The sequence below is a fragment of the Pelecanus crispus genome, chromosome 11 (genome assembly GCF_030463565.1).
Source record: "Pelecanus crispus isolate bPelCri1 chromosome 11, bPelCri1.pri, whole genome shotgun sequence".
Taxonomy (NCBI): Eukaryota; Metazoa; Chordata; class Aves; order Pelecaniformes; family Pelecanidae; genus Pelecanus; species Pelecanus crispus.
The window spans coordinates 13,173,404-13,193,395 of record NC_134653.1 but is presented as its reverse complement, the minus strand read 5'-3'; the positions used below and the strand labels follow the sequence as shown (position 1 = coordinate 13,193,395).

At 43.4% G+C, this 19,992-nt stretch overlaps 2 protein-coding genes across 3 annotated transcripts in view; one reads left to right on the top strand and one right to left on the bottom strand.

Moving 5' to 3' along the window:
• TEKT5 (tektin 5) overlaps positions 1-7,219 on the bottom strand; it is a 30,681-nt gene extending 23,462 nt beyond the window's left edge. Inside the window, exons 1-5 of the mRNA XM_075718095.1 lie at positions 7,090-7,219; positions 6,480-7,051; positions 5,163-5,246; positions 2,799-2,869; positions 974-1,117 (exon numbers count right to left, since the gene is read on the bottom strand). Coding sequence (XP_075574210.1) covers positions 974-1,117; positions 2,799-2,869; positions 5,163-5,246; positions 6,480-7,040 — 860 coding nt within the window. The 5' untranslated portion in view covers positions 7,041-7,051; positions 7,090-7,219. The remainder of the gene's footprint in view (positions 1-973; positions 1,118-2,798; positions 2,870-5,162; positions 5,247-6,479; positions 7,052-7,089) is intronic.
• A 3,981-nt stretch (positions 7,220-11,200) lies between these two features.
• On the top strand, positions 11,201-19,422 carry NUBP1 (NUBP iron-sulfur cluster assembly factor 1, cytosolic). 2 transcript variants are annotated; one of them, XM_075718093.1, is made up of 11 exons: positions 11,201-11,234; positions 11,321-11,422; positions 11,519-11,655; positions 11,949-12,017; positions 12,535-12,567; positions 13,332-13,422; positions 13,774-13,928; positions 15,270-15,380; positions 15,504-15,606; positions 18,345-18,428; positions 19,301-19,422. In XM_075718093.1, the coding sequence occupies exons 1-11, from the start codon at positions 11,201-11,203 to the stop codon at positions 19,384-19,386; spliced, it is 1,005 nt and encodes a 334-aa protein (XP_075574208.1). In that variant the 3' UTR covers positions 19,387-19,422. The 2 variants fall into 2 exon arrangements, with proteins under 2 accessions (XP_075574208.1, XP_075574209.1); XM_075718094.1 differs by having other exon boundaries at positions 19,026-19,354.
• The last annotated feature ends 570 nt before the right edge of the window (positions 19,423-19,992 follow it).

Genomic DNA, 19,992 nt, shown 5'->3' with positions numbered 1-19,992 from the left:
TAGTAGGTAGTGTTACTAGAGTCAGCAGAAAGCCTGCCAAGTTTCCTTCGGATATGCCCTCATTTCAGTAGTGAATGAGGTGCTCTCTTAATGAAAGGCAGAACATAAGTAAACAAATAATACTGATTTTTTTTCCTCTTTCCAACAAGACAGTCGCTATCATTTAAGATTGTGGAGTACATTCACCATTCAAATATTGCTATGTTTAAAGAGCGATAAGAGAACTAACAAGTCATTAGCACAAAAACACTGCCCTCTATTGCAAGCTGCTTTTCTTCTGCTATTGGTTTTGGATTGGGTGCAGGTCTTGATGAGGCCACTGCTAATAAACATTTTTAAAACTGTATACAATTGGGACATTTTAGTTCAGTAAATTTAGTTCAGTCTGTAATGCTAAAGCTGTGCCAAATCTTCGTGATAATCCTGTTTAATACATATCTCTGTATAGCTTGATGGCCTAATTTCCAAATAACCTAAGCTATTTTTACAGAAAATATATATAGTCCTTGGTGTACACTTGCATCCTGTTTACCACATTGCACTTAACTGCACACCTCGGCTGAATTTTAATTTGATTCAATGTGGTTTTGAAACCTGAAGGCCACAGAACAGTATAAATCAAAACCAAAGGGAGACATTTGCAGAAAGGAGTTTGAGCACAAGGAGTCAGCTGCAACGCAGTTGTAAATGATCGTCCTTGCTGAAGAACACAGCTCACTGCACATCTGTGCTGTAGGTGCTGCAGACTGCCAGCTTCTGCCTGGCCTCCGACAATGGCAGCTGGTAGGAGGCAGGGAATAATTGAGGATGATGGAGGGTTTCACACCAAGGAAAGACAGGGCCATACGGAGAGAGAAGCCACTTCTTTCTGTATCACTTCTCAAAGACAAGGCTAGGACTTGTGCTGTAATCAGGCTCTTAATTACAGCAGGGAGCTGGGAAAGAGAAGGATACAATAGCCACTCATACTCACGTCCCATCTGCTTTCTCCACTCCATGGTAAAAGTTGATGTTGTCCGATGTGTTCCTCAGGTTAAAGCACTTTTCATCAATAAAATGGGCTGAGTTTTTGTCAGAAAGATCCTGCTCCAGGGCATGCTGTGCATCTCTGTTGATGCTGTGAAGAGGAAAGAATTACCTTAATCTGAACCACCGTTAATGCTGTTGTGCTAAATAGCTAATTGCTTTCATTAGCTTTCAACAATGCTTCATTTTGTAGTTTGTTGGCACTTATAGTGGCTTGAAAAAAATTTTGGTGCTGTAATTTAGCTAGAGGGAGCTGCTGTACCATTCGCCCCTTTTAGCCTCCAGTGAGTATTCCTCAAAGAATTGCATTTAACTCACTGCATTTACTAATGTTTGTCATTTTGATGACAGAAAACCACAAGGGTGAAGAACAACAGCTAGTTGTTTTGTGGCATGAAGAAAAGCCACAGAGCAAAAGGGAGGAGGCTTTCAGTGATAACCTTCATGCTAGCAAAGCTGTAAGTGAGAAAGCAAAAGGGCAGACCGGAGTTGTGGTTTCCCATTTCTCCTGATCTGGGGGACAAATTCACTTAGCATAATTCACATTGTATATCACTGGAAAATCTGTTTAAATATTTCTGCGCATCCTGATCACAAGGAGGGAAATATGTTGCTCCATCTCTGCTTCCTTACCCACAAGGAATTTTTGGAGTAACTTAATCTCCTTTGGCTCTTCCAAAAGGGGGGAAGGCCTGGCAGACCTTGGGCTAGAATGGGAGTAATATGGATGAAGAAAGAATCAAAGTCTTGCTCTCCAGTGTGTCAGGAAGACGGCAGACATATTGACATTTTTTGCAAATATTGCTGTTTCTGTGATGTACTTGGCAATTGGCGTTACTATCAGTCTGCCTGATGTGGTGACAGAACTGAGTCAAAGTTAACCAGAAATGCCAGCCTAAAGAGCTAGGCAGTGTTCATGCCACCAAATACGAACTTAGCTTTCATCTGATCATACACTCAATACATTACAGTAGTGAGATCAACTGCAGAAATGCCTGTAACCTGACTCGTGTGAGTCCTGAGTGCCATTAATAAGAGCAATTGTTTAGAAAATCTACTTATGTCTTTTTCTCCTATAAGTTATTAATCACGAACTGTACAATTTTGTCTTCCTTGTACTTGAACTGTTTCTTTTGAGAATCATGTCATGTCATATAAACATGACTTTTAAAATTTGTATCAGTTCTGTGTAGTTAACAGAACACTATATTCATAATAGTTTTACCTAATTAAATGGTAAGACTTAAATATCATTTGCATTTACTAGGGTATTTGTGTACTCTCAAAGAAATAAAATAAATTCCAAAGCCTCCCATAACAAAAACATATATAAATATACATAAAAATAATTTAAGTCCATTCCATAACTCATCTCATACCTTACAATGTGCTTAGATTCCTGTTTCTTTTGTCAATAATAATTTTCCTTTGAATTTATTTTTGTAATTAAAAAAAAATTCCCATTGAACTTCACTCCAATGTGCCACATAGCAACATTAGCACAAATAAGCTATAATTTTGGTGTCCCTAATTTTAATGAAGGATTTCAGATTAAAAACTATTTTAAAAATTGAGTCACAGTCATCTTTAAATGGTAAGTATTGCTCTTCTGGAGTTTAACATACAAATTCTATCATTGGTAAGAATTAGAAGTGGAGGGCAATGAGCAGGCTAAGTCTCTGGTTTGCCTTTGCTGTTTTCAGTCTGTCACTAGATACTACCCAGCACTGAATTCAGCTTTCTTATCTTTAAAACAGGAATTAAAGTCTTACCCCAGCTGTTGACTGATTTTCTGTGCAAGTTTTGTCAGTATTTCTTGACAGTCCTTGAATATATCAACCTCCTACAGTGGAAAATACACAGTGTCAGTGCTTTGATCAAACTTCATTTGGTTTAGTGAATTTACCTTTTTTGTTCTGTGTTCTAGATGTTGCAACCATCTCGCATATCTCAAATGCAGTATAGGTCAAGAAAGGATGTGTTTTGGTCCCTCTCTTCCTCAGTGCTACAAAGTTGTATCTTTTGACTTGGTTCTGTATGGCTTTTTATATCAAACATTTTAGTAGATTTTATTGGATGGAGTCATTCTAATAAACAAAGTCAAATTTTGCTTGGCTTAAGTATAATGAAGATACTTGAAACATGAACCTTAATCTACTAAACTACCCTCTCTAACTACTTTGACATTTTTCTAGAACAATACAAGTATTTTGCCAATAGTGGAGTAGGTTGAAAATAAATCATTTCAGAAACAGGCTCCCTAAAGAAGTGTATTGTCACATTCTTCAAAACTATAAATAATAGTCAAAGAAATTCAAAGCCAGGTTCCACTCAGCTTAAAATAAATAAAAAAAATACTCAAACCAACCACACTGAAAACTATGCAAACACAGTGTAATTAAAGTCCCTCAAACACTGTTATGGTGTTCCAGCCTCTTTCCTTTTTAAAAACTCTGGTTTAGCCCAACATACGCTCTTACCTAAGTTTGTACAGTTTTGTGAGTTTTGAAACAGGGAATAAAGTGTTTTAAATTATTTGGAAGTCATTAAGACACCCCAAATTTAAAAATACAGGCTCTGTCCTTTTACTTGTACAGTATGTGTAGGAGTGACAGCATCTTTACAACTTGCTTTCCTGTTATTACAAAATGAGCCTTTGTTATCCTTTATTGTCACTATCTAGCTTGCTCCATAGTCAGAGCAGTGCTTGAGGAGATCAGGCAAATGGCCTTTATTTTCCATTTTGGAAAAAATAGTTTTTTCATCTGTTCATGTGGAACATTTAGTGGTATGGGCCTGTGTGAACCTCATGAAGTTCAACAAGGCCAAGTGCAAGGTCCTGCACCTGGGATGGTGCAACCCCCAATATCAGTACAGGCTGGGGGATGAAGGGATTGAGAGCAGCCCTGCGGAGAAGGATTTGGGGGTACTGGGGAATGAAAAGCTGGACATGAGCCAGCAATGTGCGCTTGCAGCCCAGAAAGCCAACCGAATCCTGGGCTGCATCAAAAGCAGCGTGGCCAGCAGGTCGAGGGAGGTGATTCTGCCCCTCTGCTCTGCTCTGGTGAGACCCCACCTGGAGTACTGCGTCCAGCTCTGGAGCCCTCAGCACAAGAAGGACATGGACCTGTTGGAGCGGGTCCAGAGCAGGGCCACAGAAATGATCTGAGGGCTGGAGCACCTCTCCTACGAGGCCAGGCTGAGAGAGGTGGGGTTGTTCAGCCTGGAGAAGAGAAGGCTGTGGGGAGACCTTACAGCAGCCTTCCAGTACCTGAAGGGGGCCTACAAGACAGCTGGAGAGGGACTTTTTACAAGGGCAGGTAGTGATAGGACAAGGGGTAATGGTTTTAAACTGAAAGAGGGTAGATTTAGATTAGCCCTAAGGAAGAAATTCTTCACTCTGAGGGTGGTGAGGCACTGGAACAGGTTGCCCAGAGAAGCTGTGGATGCCCCCTCCCTGGAAGTGTTCAAGGCCAGGTTGGGTGGTGCTTTGAGCAACCTGGTCTTGTGGAAGGTGTCCCTGCCCATGGCAGGGGGGTTGGAACTAGATGATCTTTAAGGTCCCTTCCAACCCAAACCATTCTATGATTCTAAAACATTATTTTTAAAATACTGAATTGGAATTACTCAGCATTCTTTCCTGGTATTTTTGTTTTCATACACATCCAATATAACTTCTTTCAAGTATGTTAGTAAAATGTTATTTGACGTTTTTTATTTAAAAGATTTAGCAATCGCTACTCTCCATCTAATTTTTTTGTTCAATAACACTGTATGTATATAGTAAGACAGTAAACCAGCATATTATATTGTAAGCCCTAAGAACTTCTGAGATTTTATAGACCATGGCCCAGAAAACAATCTTGAGAAATGTTTCCACCTTGGTTTATAGGATCAGGGAAGATAGAACTGGACAAGACCTCACAAGGATGCTAGGCTATTCCTTTTGCTTCAGGAAGGAAGAATAGAACATTAACCGTCCCCAGTATACATAGTTTTACGTAATTTCTTCCTCTTTCCATCCCCTCAGTCTTCCAGATGGATGAAAGGAAGAAATTATTGCAATGTGTTTACCCATGTAAGTATTTAGTTGGATTTTAGTTATTTCCACAGTTTGAAAAATAAACTGATCTTACCTTTATGAGGTTCTTTTCCACATCATCATGAACTAAGTCTATACCCTGCCGATTCTCACGGTGGTACAAGCATTCTAGGGCTATCTGCAAGCAAACCAAGGAACATTTGCAATAGGCTCAGTACTGCATTGTGGAGTGAAACCTTGAACCTTGCTGAAGGGGCCACTGAGCTGACATGTCAAGTAATGACCACCTATTGAGGGTGGAACACAAACGGAGGTGGCTTCATTGCGCCGTACTGATCCATCTTAGTGGCTCATTCCTACTTACCTGTTAATACATACTTTTAAGGATTAGCCGCCACCATAGCTGCCATTTGATTAGCTGCTTATTAATGTGCAGCAAGGCCTATCTCAACATGCCCAAGCTTTGTTGTAAATTGTGTGGATTAAAACACCTGTGGTGTTCTATACTCATCCATAGCAAAATCCTTTAATCTCATCTCCCCTCAATCCTCCCTTACCCAATGCCAACGTTTGGAAGTTTCATACCCATACAAGAGAATGACTGCATTCATTGAATAGGGAATTCAGTTAACCTGCCCCAGCAGGTTAACTTTACTGTTAATGTCTCATCTACTTGTTTAGAACCATACTAAAAAAATGAAACAGCATTAGCTGGCACAAAGCCTTTCAGCAGAGAATGTTCCCTGAATAGAAAGCATCCTCAGCCTGCCACTCTGAATCAGTATGGATACAGACAACTAAAAATGTCATTACTGAATACTGAATTTTGGTTTTCTATTGCACTTGCCTAGAAACATTTCTGATAGACGTAGCTTCCGTCAGCAATACTCCAGATGTTTATCAGAGAAGTTTTACTCTAGTTTTTGTGTGTTTTGAGTTTTTGCTAGCATCATTCATTGACTCTTATATTACTGTGGCTTTTTCTATTGCAATTAATTTGCCTTTAAGATTCTGGAGGAGTTCAAAATGTAGCACAAATTATATGCCCTCCTAAGTGAAAATATTATTTTCACCAAGCAATAGCATAAAATTCAGAGCTAGATAAGAATATCAGGATATTGCAGCTTAGAGGGCCATCTTCAGCTCTCCTGTAGTGTACTGAGCTGACCGCCCAGTGCCTGAGGGAGACTCAGCCTCCTGGAGCCTCAAGCAGAAAGGAAGGAAAAGAGGGCATAGAAATGCCTTGATAGGTTCCTTTGTGGTCTTTGGCCAGGTTTCCTTCTTACTGAAGGTCATGTTTCAGCAAGATGTCTTGATCTTGCTGGTCTCACTAGTATTCAACAGAGAGAAAGCCATTTTCTTCACCCATTCCGCAGTACAGTCATGAAATAACTAGCTATGTCAAACGTACCTTCAGTGGTCCTTGCATTTCATCTGCAGCACATTTGAGCCGCTGCTTTGCTTTTTCCAAGGCTTGGGTCTCTTTCAGCAGACATTCTAGCTCATAGCTGAGCTCACATCTCCAGAAATCAATGTTAGAGATCCTCTGTCCCAGGTTTCTTCTACTGTCTTCTTGCATCTGATAAGTCAGTTGATCCTTATCTTGCATCAGTCTCATTGAATCAGTGTTCAGTCTACCAGCACAGTACCTGGAGGCTTCAGAGCCTTTTAGTTGAACCATGTTCGCATGGTGCCAGTCACGAGTGCTGTAGCGGGCATGTAGGGTAGAGCGTGATGCGGGCAGAATAGTGGGCGGCCGCCCAGTGGGATTAAATTGCTTTTCAGAGCTGGGAGGGACCGGAACCACTTTGTGAAGCGGACTGGGCCTCCAGGAGCTGAGGTAGCGGTAGCCTGGTAGGTAGTAGGGCTGATAGGTGTCCTTGGTGGTGCTGGTGGGAGCTATGTCTGGGAACAGGCAGCTCTTCTTTGTGCCACAGTAACTGGCTAGCTGCGTGGTCCCCAGAAACTCCATCTTGCCCTGGGCTCAGGCAGCCGCCCTCGGGCTGTCCAGCATCTGCAGCCGCTCTGAGCAGCCCCAGGGCCTCTGCCACCCTTCCTGGGGCTGCGCGGTGCCTTGTGACACAGCAGAGGTGTCACAGAGTTCCGAGGGCTGTTCCACCCCGCCACCAGACTGAAACCCGCCAGGGTTCCGGCGCTCCAGGGTGCCTCCGTTCGTACCTCCTGTCCTAGGGCACGTTGTTTTTCCCACAAAGAAGCAGTGCTTTCCCCCACAGAGCAGCGCTGTGCGTGTTGGGACCCACAGGTTTAGACACAATATGAGACTATTTGGTTATAGTGCAGAGGGATTTGCTGACGGGTTACTTGGGATGGACCTGTATGTTTACCTTCAGTGAGCTTACCTTGAGCAAAACGAAGTAAAAGTTTTATTTCAGACTGGTTCACATATATCAGTTAGTGGCTGCAGGGAAATGCAGTAATGGAGTCGAGCCTTCTGAACTGAAACACAGACCGGGAGTCATCTCTAATGATTGTCTAGCAATCTCTGCAGATGGTTTGGTCCAAATGGACAACAAAAAAGTATAACTATCTTGGGCTTTGCTCTTCCCCTCAACTGTATTCATCTTCCATAAAAAGTACAAAAGATGGGAGAGACCTTCCTCTGATGATGGTTTTTCCCCAGTTCAAAATGTTGAGTAACTTCTCAGATAACTTACTTTTCTAATTTTTCCTTTCAGCCTTCTGGCCTCTCTGGTTTGGCAAAAAAACTGTTTCTGAAATCCAGTGCTCTAAAATTGCATTGTGACCCATCTTCTTTCTGTGCCAAGAATTTTGAACATAAATAATTATTTGTAAGTAGGTACTATATTGCACTATCCTAAGAGTACTTAAATCAGCACAGATTTCTTCTAGGTTGAATGGAAGACAATTGCCATCATTTCTTCTTCTCCAGATATATACCTATGAAACAGCTTGTTCACCTTTTATTCCAGCCTGGGGAAGTAAAATATATATGTATATATACATGCATTACATCACAGCATATCTTGTCTCAGAAAGCTAGCATGACATTACACCCCAGCTAAAAAAAGTAGAGGTAATTTTAAATAAATGGTCATTGTAAGTTAAATTTATCTTCTCATGATGTTTAAAATACATACAAATGTAAGTGCTAACTGTAGGGAGGTGAGGTACGGGCAGTGGAGCCACACACAGCGGACGGGTACCAGACTGGGGGGTATAAAAAGGGTAAGATTGATACTACAAATGCTCATGCACACAAAACAATTTCCTCTGATAGAACTAATTCTCAGCAGCTGCCCAGGAGGGTAAAGTTATTCCTGAGCATGAGAGAATGCAGGAGTGCTGGCAGAGCTCACTGCTGAGTTCAACCTGACTCAAACACTGTGTAAAGCCTATTTTTTGCCCAGATACCCCTGCATGAAGAGCGCTTGCTGGCTCGGACGAAGCGGGGTGCTGAGGCAGAGGTTTACTTTTCTTTTTTGGTGCTTTTTGTGGGGAACGTTCTATATAACCTTGGGAACAGGAAATGATCTGTTGGCCCCAAAAGAAAAATACTTGAATACGTACTTCAGTTTAAAATGTGGAAAGTCCTGCTGACATCAGTGAATCTAATCCATATGTTTGAAAGGAAGCACAGACCTACAGTGCTGTACTGAGCTGTGGTCTAAAACAGAGCCAAATTTTTCGTAGGAAAGGTACAGTATGAATTTCTCAGATACGTCTTCCTGGCCAGTTTCTCCCACCCCAGACATTCAAATTTGCTTAAACATTTGGATCCACTTCCACATAATGTTTTTTTTAGTTTCCCATAGATCATTACAGAGCAGTAAGTACAGAAGTTGTACAAGTATCAAGTGGTGATGAGCATTTACCTGAGGTAAATATACTTGAAGTGGAAAATGAGCACTAGCCTATTTATTAATGACCGAAAAGCAGAGGCTGAACTCCTCAAATACCTTAACTAAACTTATTTTAAGATTTTTTTTTCTAGGGTTTTTTGTAGGTGGACAGTTATGCAGAAGTTTTTGTAGTTTTTTTTTTTCCCCAGAGTCTTCTTTCTGAAAAGCTTGCAGTTGTTGAAGTGGGGAGCATTCATAAAAAGGTAACTTTGCAGTATTTTTCTCTCAAAAAGACAGATTTAACACCAGGATGTGCTGGTATCTTTCCAAATATTACCAGATAGTCTTTTCTGTATGTTGTGTTTCCAAGGTGAGACTGCCTTAAATAGTAATTTAAACACTTGTATGTTAAAACAATCAAGTTTTGGGACTAATCAGTTAGAAATGGGAATACTTGAGACTCCTGACTGTGCTCAAAACAGAAAAATACTCTTTTTACAGCACCCTCAGTCAAAGCAATAGAAAGAGTCTTTGTGAGCAGGAAGCATGCTGGTTCACTCGCAGTTCCTCCGAAACCACCGCCCCAACCTGCCTTTCTCTCAAGCCTGAGTTAGTCAGTGGTTTTTAAACTAGAATTCATGGGCCCTGCCTCAGGAGTCAGTCAGTCTGTCTCACGGGAGGTAGCCATGACAAGAGGAACTGTTGTTTCGAGGCTCATACCTCTTAGATGCATCTCTAGGAGAAAAACTGAAAACTTACTGAAAGGGCGTGAATGTATTGTGTGCATTTTTCCAAAGTAAAGTGGTTATACTACTTAACGCCTTTTTCCGCACACCTACGTTTTAGTCGTGTAACAGCCATGCAGATGGCTGTTGCTGCATCTACAATGGTTGGGAGTCTGCGCTGTTTTGATCGTAACAGTATTGTGAGAACTTTTTACATAAGTAATGGGAAAATGAAGGGAAGGTGGAAAAGATTGCTAAACATCTTGGAAAAACATTTTCCTCCTCGTAAGATTAAATATGGTTCCGTGATTTGGTGCTCATTTCTATGTAGATTGGAAGTATTTTGAGGCAGGAATTGTCTTTTGCTGGATGTTGGTAAGGTATCCCCTGGTGGGGATTCTCAGTTGGTCTCCTTTGGTAATTCAGTTTTACAGTTTACACACGCAGGTTTTAGTCAGGAGCGCTGTCAGTTTGTGCCAGGGTGATAAGCAGTATCAGGAATAATCACCGACGTTTGCAATCGGTAATTCGCTTCTCCAGCTGTGATGTTAGGAATGGAAGAGAGGACAAGGCCATGCTCAGGAACAGCCATGGGACAGACAGAAGGGGAGCGGGGACTGGGCTAAGGTGCCCAGTAGAAAGGCCCAGACTGCACCACAGGCTGGCGCACGCTTCCTTGGTTTGGAAATTTAATTTATTATTAACGCATTTCATTAATTTTTACGTACCAAATACAGCAGCTATCTGAAGTTGATTCGCCAAGTTAAAGCGGAATAATCTTCCAAATGGATGCACCCATTAAATTAATAGAAATTGTCTACCAGCAAGGTACAGAAATTAATATATTCAAAATTGCTATGAAATACAGCAACGCAATGATTTTACTGAAATGATACATAACCTCCTAGGTGTAAACCTTCTGAAACACAGAAGTAAAGCGTGTTGATCTGTGACACTTCCCTTGATAGCGGCCCCATGCTGCGCTATGGAGTAAGCCGACGCAACTGTTTGAGCACGGCTCCTTCTAGCGGCTGGCCCGGGCGAACGGCACCGAGCCCCCGCGGCACCGCCACGAACACCGGCGTCTCGGTGTCGAAACGGGTCTGCGGCACCGCCGGCCGCGGCCTCCCTCCAGCGCCGCTCCAAGCGCAGGCTGCCGCCAATGGCGCGCCTCGTGCAGGCCGCCCGCCGGAAATGCCTGCGGGTGCGCGCAGCTGCGCATGCGCAGCTGGTTGCCGAGGTCGGCGCTGGCAGCAGGGCTGCCCGCCCGCACGCCAGAGGAGCGCAGCTGCCTTCGCGCTCTCCGGTCTCTCCCGGGACAGGCCGCCTCAGGCAGGCGGGCGGCGGCAGCGCAGGGCGGCGGCAGCGCAGGGCAGCGGCAGCGCAGGGCAGCGCAGCGCAGCGCGGGCCCGGGCAGGCCCGGGCAGGCCCGCACGGCACCGCTCTGCTCGCCCACCCCGCGCGCCGCCGCTCAGCGCCCCCCTGCGGCAGCGGCCACCGGCCGGCGCACGCACGCGCGGCAGGGGGCTCCCTCTCCTAGCCCCGCCTCCCGCGCGCCCGGCGGAGGTGACGCAGCGGCGGCGGCCATGGCGGAGGCGGCGGACGGGCCGCGGCCGGAGGGTGAGGGGCGCGGCGCGGCCGGGCGGGGCGGGCGGGCGGGCCGCCGCCGGCGGCACTCGCGCCCCGGCTCTCGTTGTCTGTTGCAGACTGCCCGGGGACCAGCAGCGCCCAGGCGGGCAGGGCCGCCGCCTGCCAGGGATGCCCCAACCAGAGGCTCTGCGCTGCCGGCGCCGCCGGCCCGGACCCGGGTGAGCGGGGGGTGGGCTTCCCGGCGGCGGGGCCCCGCGGGGCGGGGCCGGGGCCGGGGCCGGGCTGCGGCTGACCGCGGCGGCGTCGCCCCGCAGCGGAGGTGGCGGAGCTGCGGGAGCGGCTGGGCTCGGTGAAGCACACGGTCCTGGTGCTCTCCGGGAAGGGCGGCGTGGGCAAGAGCACCTTCAGCGCCCTCCTGGCTCACGGGCTGGCGGCGGACGAGGCCAAGCAGGTAGGCGGGGCGGGGCGGGCCGGCCGCTGCGGCTCGGCGCCGGGGGGTCCCGGAGCCGCGGGCGGGAGGAGCTGCCGCGGCGAGCCCCTGCGGGCAGTGCCCCCCTCTCCGGCCCCGCGGCGCTCCTGGGGCAGCCGAGCAGGGCCTCGACGGCGCTGATCCTGGGCCCCGTCTCCTGAAGGCTTTGAGCTTATAAGTGCGTGACTGTTTTCATCGCACGGTTTAGACTTTGGAAACAGTCCCGTGCAGGCCTGTTTCCAGTGGGTGGGTCGGTCGGTTTGTTTGTTTCCCAGGTTGCTCTGCTGGACATAGACATCTGTGGGCCATCAATCCCGAAAATGATGGGTCTAGAAGGAGAACAGGTAAGTGAACGCTCGAACGTGGTTGTTAAAAGATTCCCGCTCAGTTTTTCATTAACGTTTTAGGATTTTGTAGACTTAAAGCTTCTGAAAGGACTGCTTATTGGGAAGCCTGCGTGGCAATGGGTAGGGAAGTAAAGAAGGTGAGATGGAGAAGTAAGAGAGTTGTCTACTTTCAGGATGACCAGTTCTGCAAACCAACATTTGCTGCATATCAGCCATGGATTCATGACTACTTAAAATTTCAGTAAAGTTAACGTGCTGCTCTTTATCAGCCCTAGACTATTTTATAGAAATATATAAAGTCATGGGTAAATTTCTTCCAAAAGGGTTGGACATTTATTATTCACTTATTAATGGAGATCTGGCCCTTCTGCAGTTTTTAACTCAGCTGCTCCAATAAAGCAGTATTGTACCTACAGACAGGATATCTGCTTACCTGTTTTTGACTTAAGTTCGTGTTATATATAGCGTCTGTATTTATTTCTAATCTAACTTTATGTATCGCTTCAATTTTCAGGTTCATCAGAGTGGATCTGGATGGTCTCCGGTGGTAAGTTGGTGCAACTGTTTCAGAAAGTTTGTTGGGTTTGTTTGGGTTGGGCAGTGTCTTCTGAAGTGAAAAAACAGTGAGGGAGGAGCAGGGGGTACTTCTGTTAATTCTTTTTGTACTGATTCTATAGAATCTGGATATAGGCTATATAGAGGTCAGAGTGTTAAATTTCTTTTGTTAATCATAATAATACTACATTTCTAAAATAGTTTCATTATTTTAAGTATCTCTTGTTTACTGATTTTCCTACTACACTATGGGAAATAAATAAAAGTTACTTCATTTCATTATTTTTGGTTATCATGCGGCTGTACAATATGTCACCTTTCCAATGACAGACAAAAAGTATCTTACACCCAAGAAAAACCTCATTAATCTTTAGAAGATGCAGGGAAAGTTTTGCAGGAGTGTTGGTTGTCTAAAGATGACCTTTAGTGTGTACGCTGTTAAAAAGACAGTTTGATGCTGAGAGGGAAAGCTGGTTTTATCCTTGTGCTGTCTCCAGTGATTCTGTAAACCACTGTAAATCTTCCTACAACTGGATTTTTTTCAGTCTGTGAAGGTAGTTGGTGAGCACTGCACAAAACTTGTAGTTTTCAAAGCCCTTTGGTAAAAGAGAAGCATAAGGTTCTCTGCCTTTATTTTCTTAATGCCTTCCCCCGACCCAGACTGTTTTTTCTATAAAATCTGGCTTAAGAGTTGGTTTCTCTATTCTTTCTTTACTGTTCTGTAAGGTCTACTGAGTTTTTCAACTTCTCTTTTAGTATGTTGAAGAAAACTTAGGTGTCATGTCCGTGGGGTTCTTGCTTAGTAGTCCTGATGATGCTGTCATCTGGAGAGGACCAAAGAAAAATGGTAAGTATCAAGTGTTTTCAACAACAATTTATATACTTGAAAGATTTAGTATCATGAGCTTGTTTAACGAATAATGTAAACATACTGTAGTAAGCTATAGGGGAAAAATGAGTGAATGGTTACTTGTTTTCTTTAGTTCAACATACTCATCTGGTGAAGTTAGAAGGTCAAATGCTGTATTGGTTTTTTTTTTGTTTTTTAAGCCTTGGCAAAACAAGCATTTCCATACTTAAGTTGGCAAGGCAGAAGAATCTGCATACCTAGACTATGAAATTTGAAGTAGACCCTAAAATTTGAAATGCAGGGAGATTTTTTTTTTTCTCTCTTCCACATGCTTACCCTTTCTTTTAGGGTTGATAAAACAATTTCTTCGTGACGTGGACTGGGGTGAAGTCGACTACCTGATTGTGGATACACCACCGGGAACATCAGATGAACACTTATCTATTGTGCAGTATCTCAGTGCAACGCACATAGATGGTGCTGTTATAATTACTACCCCTCAGGTACGAGAACTTAATTTTCATTGATAGAAGCGTTGTGGCAGTTAAATCCAATCCTTGGTTTAGAGTCTTTACTTCAGAGAAACAATGGCACAGAGTCTGACAGAGTTGACTGACTTGTTTTGTGCCTACAGCTGGCTGGTTTATGAGTTAGATGGGTGTTTCAGTTGGAGTAGGGGATCTGAGTGGGTCACTAAGCCACTGAGCAGTCCACAATCAAAAGCTGTGTGGTGAAGGGAAATTCAGTATTTCGCCTCCTTCTTCGAGATTAGAGTTCACATCATTGCAGATTTGTAATTTATTCACCGACAGCTTAACATTCAGAAGTCGGTAAGAAGTGTAGTTTTTAAGTGATAAAATGTGCAGTTTGACACCACGTGAAGTAGCCTGTTGCCTCCCGTAGGTGGCTTTGTGATGTGCATTTTTAAAAGAAAAATCAGCCCCTAGAGAGCTGAAATTCAAAATACACCAAATTCAAAATACACCAAATTCAAAATACACCAAATTCAAAATACACCAAATTCAAAATACACCAAATTCAAAATACACCAAATTCAAAATACACCAAATTCAAAATACACCAAATTCAAAATACACCAAATTCAAAATACACCAAATTCAAAATACACCAAATTCAAAATACACCAAATTCAAAATACACCAAATTCAAAATACACCAAATTCAAAATATACCAAATTCAAAATACACCAAATTCAAATGTAAGTTTTAAAGACTGGTTTGGAAAGGAACAGGAGATCAAACTAGCAGAAGACACCTGGTATTTTCACAACAGCTGAAAGAATAAAATGGAAGTGAAATGCTGAAGGTGGTATCCGACAGGTGGTGAGGGAAAGAGAAGGGAACGGGCGAACTGAATGGGGTCAGGCATATATGCAGAAAGTCCGAGAGGATGATAAGCTATTTGAGATGTAATTTGAAAAGAGATAACAAGCATAAGCCTGGTGGTTCTTGTCCTTGCCTGCTCTACTGAGAATACCAAGGGTCTTTCTGTAAACTGAAAATGTGAAAAAGTTACATTTAAAGAACTAAAGATATAAGATTAAAATAGCATATGAAACATCAATACGGCTGAATCTTCACTAGAGTCAAGTCAGACTTCAAAACAGAACCACAGTCAGTAGGCTAGAACTGTTGTACCTGTTCTGTTGCTACTCATAGAATTGTTGCTAGAGCCCGTAACACAGGTTTACGTTCTTAAAAATACAGAGAGAGCAGTAATAATTCATTATGAACTTTCTTTAAAATAGCTCTAAGGATGTAACTTAATGGGTTCAGCATCAAAACATTACAGGTAAAGTAGTAGTGTTTCCTAATATTTGTAGGAAGTATCGCTTCAGGATGTTCGGAAAGAGATCAACTTCTGCCATAAAGTGAAACTGCCAATTATAGGTGTTGTGGAAAATATGAGTGGCTTTATATGTCCAAAGTGTAAGGTAAGGCTATCTGTATCTCAGAGCATTTTTTATCTTGATGTTGTTTGTACATAAAACATTGCTCAAAAAATGCCTTGTTCTCAGAATTGCAATACTTTAACTCTGATTTTCATGTTGTCCCAGAATGAATCTCAGATCTTTCCCCCAACCACTGGAGGTGCGGAGAAGATGTGCCAGAACTTAAATGTTTCCCTCCTGGGTAAAGTGCCTCTAGATCCTCAAATAGGTAAAGTTACTCTATTGCACTACGTTTAAAAGAAGTTTTCTCTCCTGTACTGATGTTATTACTGGAAGACCCTGACTTGGACACTGATAAATTAGAATATCATAGAATTGTTTAGGTTGGAAAAGCCCTTTAAGATCATCCAGTCCAACCATTAACCTAACACTACCAAGTCCACCACTAAACCGATTAAGGGTAGAGTAATAACTTTGTGTTTCCTGGCTTGGTGGCTGGATTATTTTTTAATGAAAGTAAAACTAGAATAGAGTCATTAAGGTTGGAAAGGACCTGTAAGAGCATCAGTCCAACCATCAACCCAATACCACCATGCCCACTAAACTGTGTCCCAAAGTGCCACGTCTACCTGTTTTTTGAACACTTCCAGGGATGGGGACTCCACCACCTCTCTGGGCAGCCTGTTCCAATGCTTAACTACCCTTTCTGTGAAGAAATTTTTGCTAATGTCCAATCTAAACCTCCCCTGGCACAGCTTGAGGCCATTTCCTCTCGTCCTATCGCTAGCTATGTGGGAGAAGAGCCCAACACCCACCTCACTACAACCTCCTTTCAGGTAGCTGTAGAGAGCGATAAGGTCTCCCCTCAGCCTCCTCTTCTCCAGGCTAAACAACCCCAGTTCCCTCAGCCGCTCCTCATAAGGCCTGTGCTCCAGACCCTTCACCAGCTTCGTTGCCCTTCTCTGAACACGCTCCAGCACCTCAATGTCTTTCTTGTACTGAGGGGCCCAAAACTGGACACAGTATTCCAGGTGTGGCCTCACCAGCGCCGAGTACAGGGGGACAATCACCTCCCTGCTCCTGCTGGCCACACTATTCCTGCTACAAGCCAGGATGCTGTTGGCCTTCTTGGCCACCTGGGCACACTGCTGGCTCATGTTCAGCCAGCTGTCAACCAGCACCCCCAGGTCCTTTTCGGCCAGGCAGCTTTCCAGCCACTCTTCCCCAAGCCTGTAGCGTTGCATTGCGTTGTTGTGACCAAAGTGCAGGACCCGGCACTTGGCCTTGTTAAACCTCATACAGTTGGCCTCGGGCCATCGGTCCAGCCTGTCCAGGTCCCTCTGCAGGGCCATCCTACCCTCCAGCAGATTGGCACTCCCACTGAGCTTGGTGTCATCTGCAAAGTTACTGAGGGTTCACTCAATCCCCTCATCCAGATCATTGATAAAGATATTAAATAAGGCTGGCCCCAAAACTGAGCCCTGGGGAACGCTGCTCGTGACCGGTCGCCAACTGGATTTAACTCCATTCACCACTACTCTCTGGACTCGGCCACCCAGCCAGTTTTTTACCCAGCAAAGAGTATGCCTGCCTAAGCTTGGGAAGCTGCCAGCTTCCCAAGGAGAATGTTGTGGGAGATGGTGTCAGAGGCTTTACTGAAGTCCAGGTAGATGACGTCCACAGCCTTTCCCTCATCCACCAGGCAGGTCACCAGGTTATAGAAGGAGATCAGGTTGGTCAAGCAGGACCTGCCTTTTGTGAACCCATGCTGGCTGGGCCTGATCCCCCAGTTGGCCTGCACATGCCTGTTGAGCATGCTCAAGATGAACCGCTCCATAATCTTCCCCGGCACCGAGGTCAGACTGACAGGCCTGTAGTTCCCCGGATCCTCCTTCTGGCCCTTCTTGTAGATGGGCATCACATTCACAAGCCTCCAGTTGTCTGGGACCTCCCCTGTTAACCAGGACCACTGATAGGTGATGGAGAGTGGCTTGGCAAGCTCCTCCACCAGATCCCTCAGTACCTTCAGGTGGATCCCATCCGGCCCCATAGACTTGTGAGCATCCAGGTGATGTAGCAGGTCATTAACTGCTTCCTCCTGGATTATGGGGGCTCCATTCTGCTCCCCGTCCTTGTCTTCCAGCTCAGGGGGCCAAATACCCTGGGGATAACTGGTCTGGCTATTAAAGACAGAGGCAAAGAAGGCATTAAGTACCTCAGCCTTTTCCTCATCCTTGGTGACAATGTTCCCCCCCCCAATCCAGCAAAGGATGGAGATTCTCCTTGGTTCTCTTTTTGTTGTTAATGTATTTGTAGAAACATTTTTAATTATCACTTACAACAGTGGCTAGATTGAGTTCTAGCTGGGCTTTTGCCTTTCTAATTTCCTCTCTGCATGACCTGCAGACATTAAACATTCTGTCTCTTAGGTAAATACCACTTGGAGATAGAACGTTTTTTTGAATCAAAAGTTGCTGGAACTGTGATATAGCATGATGTGAAAAGAGGAAAGTGCTAGGATAATTTCTGTAGCCTGAAAGTTAATCTTGATTAAGATTAGATTATGCATCTTTTCAGCTGTATAATCACATTCGAAGTACAACATGTCTTTCTCTTTGGTGTAATCATCTGGAAGTGCAGACTGAATAAAACCATAACCACTGTGAAGAAAAATACCTTGTGAACATAGAGTGTTAAAACTAGTGCTTTAACACTGTTACTGGCAGCACCCAAATTCTGCTATTAGTGATTAATGCTTGATTTAATGACATCAAGGAACAGGTCAGTACTTCGAAAATAATGGCTGAAGGTTTCTGCTAATAGTATTTCTTCGTAAAACTGTAAGCTGTAGTTCTAGTTGTATTAAATGACATAAGGACTTCTTAAAAGGAATAGATGCAAGTGGCTCTTTGGAAGGGTATAACTGGTGGCAGGGTAAAGGGTAAAATAAAGAGAAGTTCATCTTTTCCCGTTGCTTTGCTTTCATGTTTTTCCCTGTCCTTCAAGGAAAAAGTTGTGACAAAGGCCAGTCTTTCTTGTCTGAAGCACCTGAGTCTCCAGCCACATTGTCTTACAGGAATATCATTCAAAGTAAGTCTGAAAATCACTGTGCAAATGATTCCTCTCAGTTCTGAACACTTCTGCAATATATAAAGGCTCTAAACGGAATTATGTTACTCTGTCACAAATAATAAAAACAACAGATGTGTATAGCAGTTACGAAAGTAACAGATGCAAATACTATCTATGCTCACTTCTTCTGGGCATCAGTTATGGCAGGCTTTTAAAGCGATAATGAAATTGTATTTAATAACTGGTTTCATGTTTGGCTTCAGTCATTAATTTTCAGAAAAGATGTGCATGTACGTGCTCTCACAGAAAAGTTCTAAGATTCTCAAGCAGGCCTGTTGAGGGGTGCTCCCTATAGCTGAGTATGGTTCAGCTGGCTAATTATTGCCTCCACTTCTAATTGTAATTGCACAAAAAACCCCATGTAAAAACTACCTAAAGAGCCAGTGACGTGCAGTTTAAAAATACAAACAGCTGGGAAATTCCTAAAGCTATTTTCACTGTGATAAAGGCCCAGCTTGTGATATTTGTCCCAATGGGACAGAATGATGCAGCAATAACTAACTCCTGATGTGCAACTGAAATATTATTCATATTACTTTTTCCCTGTCTTTGCAGGGATTCAGGAATACTGTGATAAACACCACTTTCAAGAAGAAAAGATTATCTGATCTATGAATGGAATAAAAATGTAGTTCGTGTGTAATTATAGAAAAGTAACTTATGCCTTTATTAATAGAAGGAATGTATTCTTTTTGTATATTGCAAATAAATTCTTAATGTAAGTGTTCTTTCCTTAGTTTTTTTCCGTAGTTCAAGATTCGTGTAGTTCATAGGTGGTCTCAAAGCTGGCTAGAAAGCTATAAAACTGAGTCTTCACCTGTGTCACATAGGCACAATCTGCATCTGGTGTCATAGTACTAGGAACCTGAGTATGAAGTTGGTGTTTGAAGACACGCATCTACAAGATCTTATTTAGAAAGCTGAATATAAAATGTGCTTTACTGACATTGGGACATGGTGTCTAATGTATGTACTGTGCACATTTAGTAGGCTTTGTGCTCCCTTCTTCGCTAGGATGAACTGTAATGCCCACTCTCACTGAATAACATCATTTAAGTATCTTTCCTTTCAGTGGAAAAGATCTATATGTAGAGTGAAATTCAGTGTAGTGTTGTCTCCTTTTCTTATAACTGGCATCCGTTTTAGAATTAAATCCTACTAGAGTTTAGGCAAGTTAATTATAGTACAAGTACAATATTTTATTTATTACAGGTATTAGACTAGGATTAACATATTTTAACTCTTTACACATAACTGGCTGTTTCACACAAGTGCTGTGTGAATGTCCTGCATGACTTTTGTTCTTTACTCGATCCTAAGCCTGAACACTAAAAAATAAACATTTGGTATCTTCAATAACTAAGAGACCCTTTGTGATTGTAATTTCTCTCTTTATTGAGGAATCACAGCTTTGAGAAATCGGTGCTCTGTACAAGAGGGAAAGGCAGTTTGATCTTGTTTATTATAGTTCCAAAATTAAACAAGTGAGCATCGTCTTTTGATTACATTCTAATTCTTGGTT